Below are 11,017 nucleotides of genomic sequence, written 5' to 3'. Positions count from 1 at the left end.
ATCCCAGTGCTCAGTGTGGGCTGCATCAAGCACTGGTTGCAGCCAGCAGTGGCAGCCTGCTGTCATCCCACGCACAGGTCTGAGGGCTTGCGCCCCCAGGAAGAGTCTGGCACAGTCCCCCACACTCCTTGTAAAGTGCTGGGAGGCTGGGACTGGGGGGGGGATGGAGCCGGGCATGGCAGCCATGGGGGCTTCTCCCATGGCTCCCCCCACCTGGGGAGAGGCAGGCACAGCCAGAGGAGCCACGGGAGAACCTGCAGTCACCTGGCTGTGCCTGCCTCTGCCCAGCCGATCTGAATCTCTGAATCAGCGCTGAAACAGCGTTGAAACTCTAAAACAGATTTGGCCGAATCAAAACAGAACTGCAATCTGAAATACCAAAACGAATCACTATCCCTCCGAAACGGCTGAATCTGAAACGGAAACAGAACATAGCCGTTTTGCACAGCCCTGATAAGCACATGTGTTGGCACTGTTGAAATGTGACTAGTCACAACCTATAGAGCCATGGTTCTCAACCTTTTTAGACTCAAGGCACCCCTTAGAAAATGCCAGCTCTTACTTTTCACTCTGTTTATGCCTATGGAAAAATAATAGATAAGTTTTTCTGTTGCAGAGAACTCAAAGACTACAACTATGGATTTCTATTTGAAATCTCTGGGTTTATCTTGTAAATCTTATTTGCGCATCACCCTTGAAAGAGCTTAAGGCATCCCAAGATGCTGTGGCACCTTGGTTGAGAATCACTGATATGGAGCATGTTTGATTAACATGCTTTTTTAATAAACACTTAAGTTCTGATTCAGTGTAAACTATTATATTAAAAATACCAAAATGGAAATACTGGCCAGCACAAATTCAAGCTGAAGAAATGGATTCAAAAACAATTCATTTGATTTTTTAAAGATCTTTCCCAGGACATGAAGTGCATCTTGGGGGGGAGGGGAGAGGGGTTGTTTTGTTTTTAACCATAATTTGGTCAGTATGGTTCTTTTTCTGCAGGTTTTGTGCAGTGGGTTCCACATAACTAGTAAATACTGGAGGCTTTTTGTGTAAGGCTTTTTTATGAGAAGGCTGGAGTTATCTGCAGCCGACTTTAGGGAAAAGAAAAATGTGTGAAATAAAGTAGACTGGATCTTCCACAAAACACTTCTGGTTAAAAGCTTAACATCATTTTTATTGATAGTTCATATCCAAAACATTCCTGAGTGAAATAAAGACTTACCCAGGCCTTGTCCTGTATCAGGAGAAATGTGGACTAGGGCTCAGATGGCATTTGAAAAAACCCAAACAAACCAAACAAACACTGCAGGTATACTGCAGCTGACAACAGTTGCATCCATTTATCTGAACTGAAGCTGTAGCTCAGAATAGTGAAAATGTGATAGAAGTTGTCTATTATCTTGTTGCTAAGGAATGGATCAGGTAGCACCTTTGGTTTCAGTCAGTGTTTTGCAGGAAGCTTAAGTGGTCTGCATACACAACTGTCTCCTGTAACATCAGAATTGTTAAGATGCCAGGTCATAGTATGGAAGGCTGTGTATAACTGGGACTTTAGAGTTGTTATGTCACATAGCCCAGACACTAGGCCACACCTTTGGAGTTTACCAAGTGTACAGTGAGCTATGCATCATTTTTGGGATCATAAGTCATGCAGTAAACAGGGACACATGCCACATGCCATTGCTGTCTTAGAGGGAGAGCAGGCTTTCAGAGGAGTCTGTTCTTCTTCCAGGTCCAATGCTTACATGGAGGGAACACGGGGACGTTTTTCATTTATTTGAAAGAAACATTTGAGATTTTTATGGAGAAATAAACAGTGTAAACAACCTTCAAAAAGCTAAACAAACCTGCTTTGGAAAGAACGAGTGCAAAGATGATAAATGCTGCATTGTAATCTGGTCTTGGTTCATGAGAGGTGGGTAGAAAAACAAAGGGGAGAACTTAATTCATTTTACCAGAAGCCTTCATGTCTCTGCCTTTGTCTTCACTATACACCTGGTGATGAATCAAGGGGTGGCTGGAGACATTATTTAACTCTTCTCTGTGTTTTGTTTTGTGTCTTTTGTTGTTGGTTTGTTTATCGTTTCTAAAGCAAGTATACCCCCCTTTGTGGCAATGAAAAAAGAAAGCAAGCGTTTTTACTCTTTTGAAGACAGGTGGAGAGAAATCCCCACACTGAGTGCTGTATAGTACTCCTTCCCTTTTGTTTGTCTTTACTAATTAGTTAGAATGGATGGTATTAAGTTCCAGTGACTATGGGTGTTAGAATTCCTACGTATCCTGCCTCAGGGAATTATACTCTGGAAAATTAAGTATCCGTCAAAGCAGGAGGTGGCTTGTACAGTTTGTATCTCAGCTTCTTCTTTCTTTCTTTTTCTCTCTCTCTCTCTCTCTCTCTCTCTCTCTCTTTTAAAGGCTTAAGAAAAGAGCCTTTTGTCTTCTTTTCAGGAAAGTTACACTGAAATTCATCTGTGCTTTATTCATCTGCCTTCATTTCTGCCATTCATGGGCAGCTGTGGGTTATTTAGGACAAAGCTGATGAATTCCTAACCTCCGTGTTCAAAACAGCATATTGGGAAAGGTTCAAGACCTTTTTTTTTAGTACTCTAGTTAGTGTGCTGAGATCTTTCTCCCCTTCCCCTCTCCACTATCTCTAGATTGAATTTATGTCTTACTGTTTAATGGCATTTAAGTTTCTGTTGGATTCCTTCAGACTCATGTGTCTGGATATAAAATACATGGACATTTTTTCTCACTATGGCCAAGCTTTAGAAATAACTCCCAAGACAATCTGGTTGAAGATTCATTTTCATGGTGTTTATTAATAAATACCATTTTTTCTAATGATGACTCAGTTTTAGACATCAGCTGCTAGAAAAATGTGTCTTAATTTTATATTTTTTGAAAATTTGAAATCATTTGGAATGTGAGGATTGGGACATGTAAAATTTGTAGGCTTTTGTTGTAGTTTGCTTAAATAATTCCATGAATTTCAGGGGAAATACCATATCCTCTTCTTTTATTTTTTTTGTAGGTTACTCGCATATATCCTGTGGGCAGTTAGGCTGGTGTAAATCAGCATAAGTCAGTGGAGAAGCTCTCATTTGATTTGTCATACGTATAACAAGAATGCTTCTATTGCCCTGAGTTGCATTACTTGAGCATTTACAGATGCATTGAAATCAGGGTCCTTTTTTAAACTTAAACCTGGAACTCCAAAATCAGACTAAAAGTCCTCAGTTCATGCACCTACTGTTAATTCAGAATATAAAATTTATTTATAGTTAATCAAGTATCCTTCTTCATCCCCCACCTGCACCATTTCTGGGAATGGAGGGCTTCATATTTTTAGGCTTCCTCGAGCTCCCTTTGTAGTTAACAGAAGCTGGATCAGTTCTCTTTTGTAACTACCCCTTTCTTTCTTCACAGATTCTTCATACTCAGAACCTCCTGATGTTCAGCAGCAGTTGAACCACTACCAGTCAGCAGCTCTGGCCAGGAACAACAACAACATTAGCCCTGTACCACTTTCAGGGACTGGGGAGAAAACAGAAGCCATCCTTAACTGTGAATTTTGTGAATTCTCCTCGGGTTACATTCAAAGCATTAGGCGTCATTACCGTGACAAACATGGAGGGAAGAAGCTCTTCAAGTGCAAAGATTGTTCCTTTTATACAGGCTTTAAGTAAGTTCTTTGCAAAACAGATGAACTGAACTCACTTTTTAAAAGTTCTTTAAAAGGCAGGCACTTCAGCTCCTGAGATCTCTGGGGGCTGACTGTAGCAGAAGGAAGCAGAGCCCAAGGAGACCCAGGAGAGAAAACAGGAACAGCCACCCCAGGTCACACCAGGGTTCATGTAATCCATTTTCCTGTCTGTGACAATAGCTTGTATCATCTACAGAAGGGAGTGTAAGAAGTTCTTGCAGTAGATTCTAACAAAATAGTCTCTGTACAAGAAATTAATCTTGCTCTCCATCATCATTAGTGAGAGGCTAGTTTGTACAATAAAGAACAAGGGTTTATAGCATGCCCCAAACTGTTGGGACAGCTTTTCTAGGAAGCTCAAAACCAGCTTGAGGCATGAGAAGGGCAAATGTCTAGTGAGGTAGCAAATTTCCCATTGACTAAATTAACCTCTACCCATGTGACTTTATATTCTGCTCCCCTTTAACCATCCAGCTGAAACAGAAATGAAAGGCATTCCCATAAGTATCTGATGGCATATTGGAATATTTCACCCAGTCAATTAAACTTCCCAAACCAAAGGGGAAAAAAAACTTATTTCCAGGAGTGCGTCTCTTTCTGTTACACCCCAGTTCCTGATTACTGTTTATCACAGGTCTTATGCTTTCCCCATAGTGTCAGTGCAACTCTTGTTCTCATTCTCTTCTCCATCTAGTACTACTGGTGGCTGCCAAACAACCTTAAATTAAGATGAGGCTAACTTTGACAGTTGTGACAGGGACGCTTGCATTCTTTTATGTGGTATGTCAGTTTTTTGTGGATGAGGTAGCAGAGCTCTCAGAAAATCCCATCCTCCACTCATTAGAGAGTGAAGAACATGTATTGAAGTCAATGAAAAAGTACCTATTGACTCCAGTGGCTATTGGATCCAGCCCAAAAGCCAGCAGAGTTCGTACATTCCTTTGCTCTCAAGCTAACCCGCTAGTGGAGCTTGAAAGGGACCATAAATTCCTTAATCAAGGGCTAAGCAGCCTGCCTCATTCACTAATTGGACCACTTCTTAAGCCAAAATTATTGAGCCCCTTTAGTTTACAAACTCCTCATTTCAGTAGCTGAGCTTGTAGCCAGGTTGGGTGTGTAGTTAGTTTCTAATGCATGCCGGTGCCCTGTATCAGTGTTTGTAAGCATGCAACTACGGTGGTGTCATGAAATCTGTTTGTAGAGTTACTGAGCATTCATGGAGTTTTTAGACTAGCATTTCCAAGCTTACATGACTGTTGTTTTAACTATGATTTTTTTTTTAAATTTGGGGGGCACATTTTTTTAAAATTATAAGACACTTATTGCTAACTAAAGTCCATTTACATACCAGATGTGGATGACAGAATTTCAGCTGCTTTTGAGTTAATCCCACAAAGGAAAGGCACTATCAGAGTTAGGTCTGTCTTCACCCCTGTATCTACAGAACAGATGAAGGGATGTTTCTTAAGCTTTCCAAAAACATCTAATTTTTGGCTGAGACAGAACATGGAAGATTTCAGCCCAAAGACATTTTTAAATAACCAGCATGGGGAATGAAAATTGTTTTTCTGTCTTCCATATAGCACTAAGACATATAAAAGAATGTTTTGGCCAATATGTGGTGGCTACATAAAGGTACACATCTATACACATGAAAATTGCATAAGTAGTCCCACTAAAGTACTATGTGGCCTTATTCAGACAGGAGTGAGTAACTGCTGCAGTGTTTAAATAATAGCTCTGTAGGAAAGCTATAATATTACAAGTGTGCAAAACTACAAAATTACTTCTTCCTGTCTTACAGATCTGCTTTTACTATGCACGTGGAAGCTGGGCATTCAGCAGTTCCTGAGGAAGGACCCAAAGACCTCCGCTGTCCTCTCTGCCTCTACCACACCAAATACAAACGTAACATGATTGACCACATAGTTCTGCACAGAGGTAAAGTCCTTTATGGTATTTGTTTTTTGACAAAGAGCTGACTGAGCAATAACCTTTTTTTCAGACTGGTGAAACGAAGCTCTTTTCCTCCAAATGTGAGCGTTAAAACACAGAATAGACCAGCAGACCTTGTGCCTTTTTTTTAATGATACATTTTGTTTCTGTCCAATGAAATACAATGGATTAGACTGAAGTTGAAACAGGTATGATTGAAAAGTGCTGTTTAAAATTTCTACTAGACAGGTTTACAGTCATCTGTTCAGCAAGAGCTACATTACCCCACTGTTCTGTAGAACAGAGAGGGTAGCACTTACTGACTCCTGAGCATTTTTTTTCTCACTGCATATGTATTTCTAAGATACTTACTGGTATTTCTGTGTTGCGTATCTTCTCTGTACAATGTTAAAGGATAAATCACTTCTCCCAATTCTGTTCCTTATCCTTGAGGCTCAAGAAGAGCCTCAGCTATCTGTTTTCACCCCTCATGCATCACCTGTTATTAGAAGCAAAACAAAAAATATCCAATTTTTATGACTTCTGTAAACTAACTGAGAGCTGGGTTAGGGATTTTTATATTCTATTAACCACAGGCATGCAAGCTTAGAAGAGACAGCTGTTTGGACTCCCTGGGCTGGGATTCCTGCCCACAGCCATCACACTTGATGCTTATAGATGGTCTGTTGGCTGCCTAGCTCCAAACCCATGTGTTAGGATGGCACTCTGCCTAGCTTGCAGGTTGGGCAGCATCTCGCAGTGGGTTATTGCTGGTGAGCAAACACAAGTTTTCATATGCCATCTTTTCCTGGAGGAGATCCTTGTGTGACAGCACTGTCGTGCTACATTGTAGCATGCCACTTTCATCCGCCAGTTGCTTTAGTTCCTCTCTATACCTGAGCAGTGAAGTAGACAGAGCTCATATGTATTTCTGACTGTTGGAAAGACTATACTGAAGGAGCATTTGGGGAAGTCGTAAAGACCTTTCTGGGATTCAGAAGGTGTTTAATACAACCACCTCACTGAGTATCAGAAAAGCTAGGCAGACGGTGACAGTGCTCAGCTTGTCTTCCCAGGGTGTTATAGCACAAGGCTTACAGAGCCTGTCAGTCTTCAGGGCATGCCATAGGGGTTACTTGTCTTATCAGAAGAGATGCTTTGGAATAGTGCATGTCAGCTCGTTGAGGAACTGTCTATATAGAGTTCTGGCCCAGTGAGCAGATGAAAATAATTCATCATTCCTGCTAGGTGTATCTTGTAAAATTTATTGTTTTTTTCTGTTCTGGATTTACGCCCACATGCAAAGGCACAACTTTTAAAATGTGAATGAACAGAGATGGGTAGAATGCTGTTTTGTGATGCTAGACTTGTATGGAAAGTTTCTCCCAAAGCTAGTTTGTTGAGGAAATTTTAAGTAAAAATGTTCAATAATAAACTTGTGTTTAGAGTAATATACAAAGATAGTTATGTCTCTCAAAGGCCCTTGGAAGTAGGTGGATCTGTCTTGTGGGCCAGTTCCTTAGCATACCTGTAGCTGCTGCACAATATTTTGAGAGCACAGAGTGGCTTTGAGCACTGGAGCAGGTAAACCCTTGGGTGATGTAAACCTGCTCTAACCAAGAGTGTGGTTCAAGGCAACTCTTACCCAGTTTCCAAAACAATGTATTAGGTGTCATTGGCAGCTGTCAAATCATAGAGAACAGACTGATGTCTAGACAGGCCTGGTGGAGGGGTGTGTGTGTGAAGTTGGCACACAAGCACATTTATACTTTCTGAGCTGCATTTCTATTTCCATTTTCCAATACGCTCTGTTAGATGCTCCTTCATTTTAGTTTGCATCTGGTCCAGCCAAAAGAGATTTATGTTTATTTTTATTTTTCCCTCAATTCATCTAGTGCTCCTGTCACAGACTTCTAGACATACCAAATGAAAATCTAAAAACACAGGCCAGAAAACCAAACTCCACTGACAAAGCCAACACTAGTAAAAAGCCCTTCCAAAAAAGGAAGACAATCTTCCCAGCTCAACCTCTCTCTGTGTTCTCCTTAGATAATGGATAATGCTTCATTGTGCATAGCTTTTATGATCTTGTAAGAAGTTCTACAGAAAATACACAGCAGTGTTTGGGTCTGATTTCTTACTTACACTGTCGTCCCTCTAGGCCCCACCAAGACTGCTCTGATTATGAAATGGAGCCTTAAACTGGGTGTAAGCTGCAGTTATGAGTAGTATAAATGAGACTCGGCCCTGCAGAGTGTCAAAGATGTTGGTTCCTAAAGGTTTTCTCAAATGCACAGCACTTAAAACATAAAGGACAACCCATTCAAAAACTGCACTGTTCCTCTTAGGTCACCCTTCCTAATGAATATGACTACTTCAAAAACCTCACCGTGTTTGTCACTAATCATGGCATCCTCTGCAAATTCGTCGAGATTTTAGTGCATGCAGGAACTGAAATACTTTCCCATCTTTAGAAGTGATCTTTTGACAGGGTGGAGTCATGCTGAGCATGGTCTGAAATGGCTCTGTCCCTATTCTGTTGACAGGATGAGGGCTTTGATCTTAAGCGATCAGTTCAAGTGCTGTCATTTTGCAGGGGGTTGAAGTGAGGCATAAAATCAGTAACGGTGCACTGATTTACACTAGCTGAATATCTGGCCCATTTAAAACAAAACAACAGAACTCACAGCTAGTTAGTTGTAGGACATGACACTCTACTTGAGAGTTTTCATTAGGTTGTTCAGTGCTTTGGTACATGGTACCAAAGGAAGAAAATGTCCTATATCTATGTTTGTTTGTTTGTTTGTTTGTTTATATGCTTCCCTTCCTAGAAAAGACTCAGGGTAGCTTGCAGTAAGAGACAGAATAACATGTAAAAGCAAGTGGAATATTAAAATAAAATATGAAACAAAGATTCCTTAAACCAGGGCTTGGCAACCTATTGCCTGCAGGATGGATCTGGCCCATCAAACCATTTGATCTGCCTGCAGATATGGGGCTTCAGTGATGGTCACCACCATGAGGAGAAGTGGCTGCAGCGGACGCTTTCCCTGTGCTGCCAGACAGAAAAGCACTGGTGGTTGCTGCTATGTCCTAGCACCCACCTGCCTCTGTCATGAACTGGGTCATTTTGGCCTGCAGCCTAAAAAAGGTTGTTCAGCCTCTGCAACAGACAGACAGACTCTAATACCCTACTTTAAATGAAGTTAAACAGCCAGCATGGAGCTGAAACTAACAGCTTCTTGACTTCTCTGTAACCATGGTAAATGGATGGCTAGAGAAGCAGTAGCCCATACTAGACTAAATTCACTATGAGCTAGCATATGGAATGGATTGCCTAAGAAGTGTGACAAGGAGTATGCTTCCCATTAAGTGTTATGGGCAGCAGGATCTTGTCAGGTTGTTTCTGAGAGCTCTGCCATGTGTCACCTACTCAGCTCCATCAGTTACGCATTGTCTTAAGTGTGGTTTAACTTCCCTTATACGGGCACAGAGGGAGCCATGATTTGTTTTCCTGCCCTTCAGTAGTCTGGAGATGGAAGGACTTTATAAAGCCAGAGCCTATTTTGCAGTCAGGCAGTGCTGAAGAGACTTTTGGCTACTGAGTTTCTCTTGGCCCTTGCAGCAGTCAAGCCCTGTGAGCTCTTGGAAGTTCCATAGCTGCAGCTCTGCACTCTAGTGCTGTGCCCAGAGGAACTGTTGGCCTTTAATTTAGTCCAGACAGTGCAATTAAGCTTTATTGTCCATTCCATTATGTTTTCCCATCCAGCATGTTGAAATGCCCTGATATTTTTCCAGGGTTGAATGCAGTTTACCAAGACCAATCGTGAGCTTTCATGCCTGTTTCTTTAGGGTTTTTTTTTTTTTAAATGACTTATTTTACTTGATTCTTCTTGGTCCAGGCCCAAAATGGCAATTTAATTTTCATGGAAAGGGGCACAATTTCTCTAGAATGTTGTTTGCAGGTAAAAAGGCTCAAATATTCAGAACTCCCAAAACAGCCTTTACACCCAGTTTCTTTGTGCATGGATGCTCTCTGCACTGGCTGTTGCACATGTGATTTGGTCTATACATGAAGAACCAATTTGTACTCCGTTTTTTGTGTGACCAAATATATACATACAAGGGTTACAGCTGGTGCTGTTGTAACCATAGGCAAAACCAGATGCATGCAAGTAAACCTCTCTACTGAATAGTTTCTTGCTTAGGTACCGGGAACACTGGTCCGGTCTTGCACTACTTCATTGACACTTGACTCTCATAGAAGCGGAGAATGATAGGCAAAGGTTTTTAGGTGATATCATTTATTGGACAAACTGCATAGTGAGGAGAGATGTTAGACAAGCTTTTGGGCACAGGAAGAGTTGGTCCAATAAAAGATATCCCCAAGATATACATCTCTCATATTATTTCCTGGATCATTACATCTGCAACATCACTCTAACCTACCACAGGAAAGGAAGAAGGAAGGAACTTGCATATAATACTGAAGTGTTTTGAAGAGTAAAGATATACCACGTTCCTTTGCATGCAACATACCCATGTATATAGTATACATCTTGCTTTTAAAGAGGAGTCTGAATGAAAAAATAATGTCATTTGTGGTAAGCAGGGATCCTGGTTTTCTCTCTTTTTATCAGAGAATTTTGGATTCTCTGACTAAAAACTGCAAAACCTGCATTCTTCCATGATTAAAATGAAAGGCCACTATATGTATATAGGTATCAGATGAACACAATGTTTTATTGATATATTTACAATTTTAAAGCAGTTTGAAAGCTTACCAGTGTCTCGATGATTATAATAAAATACATTCTAAATACCTATATATTTTGCTGTTTGTTTTTTTATCATAGAAAATCAGAGCTCCCCCTGCCCCCCTTGGCTCACCAGGACATGGGTCCAGCTGCATCTGTTTCCACAGCTGCTTTGTGGTGCTGAGCAGCACTGATGTGCCTGTGTCCTTCCCCTGCCCATGCTGTTGCCCCTCACTAGCAACCCACAGCCCTCACAGCCCTGCCAGTGTCCCTCATTCCTGACTTGCAATCCCTGCCTGCCCCCTACTCACTGTCTTCTGGCAGTGCCTGCTGCTTTGTGGCTCTGAACAGTGCTGGCCCCTGTTGTTCTGCTCCCCACATTTGTGCCCAGACCTCAGCAGCCCCTTGCTCTTCCTGGGAAACCTTTGACTCCAGCTCAGAGACTGGGTTGGCCCTACCTCTGGCTGGGCAAGTCCCTTTCCTTTCAGGCCAGCCTCCCCCTGGACAGGCTGTTTTAGTGGGCCAGGGGAGCTCTGGGCCTGGCTCTGGAGGCCACTTTTACCTGGAGTGTGCCCCCCACTCTCGTCTCTGTCTTACACCCAGCCCCCCCCCCCCC

The 11,017-nt window shown here is 41.8% G+C and overlaps 1 protein-coding gene across 7 annotated transcripts in view; it reads left to right on the top strand.

Moving 5' to 3' along the window:
* The window catches only part of ZNF462 (zinc finger protein 462), a 157,612-nt gene that overhangs the window by 109,897 nt on the left and 36,698 nt on the right, over window positions 1–11,017 (top strand). For 6 of the 7 annotated variants that reach the window (XM_019517084.1, XM_019517082.1, XM_019517087.1 and 3 more), the window contains 2 exons: window positions 3,433–3,688; window positions 5,514–5,650. In XM_019517084.1, coding sequence (XP_019372629.1) covers window positions 3,433–3,688; window positions 5,514–5,650 — 393 coding nt within the window. Of the gene's footprint in view, window positions 1–3,432; window positions 3,689–5,513; window positions 5,651–11,017 lie in introns of those variants that run through there. The other variant, XM_019517088.1, reaches the window with a different exon arrangement.

This window comes from Gavialis gangeticus, unplaced genomic scaffold (assembly GCF_001723915.1).
Source record: "Gavialis gangeticus isolate Ggan-Ray unplaced genomic scaffold, GavGan_comp1, whole genome shotgun sequence".
Taxonomy (NCBI): domain Eukaryota; kingdom Metazoa; phylum Chordata; order Crocodylia; family Gavialidae; genus Gavialis; species Gavialis gangeticus.
This window is presented reverse-complemented; position numbering and strand designations above follow the sequence as displayed.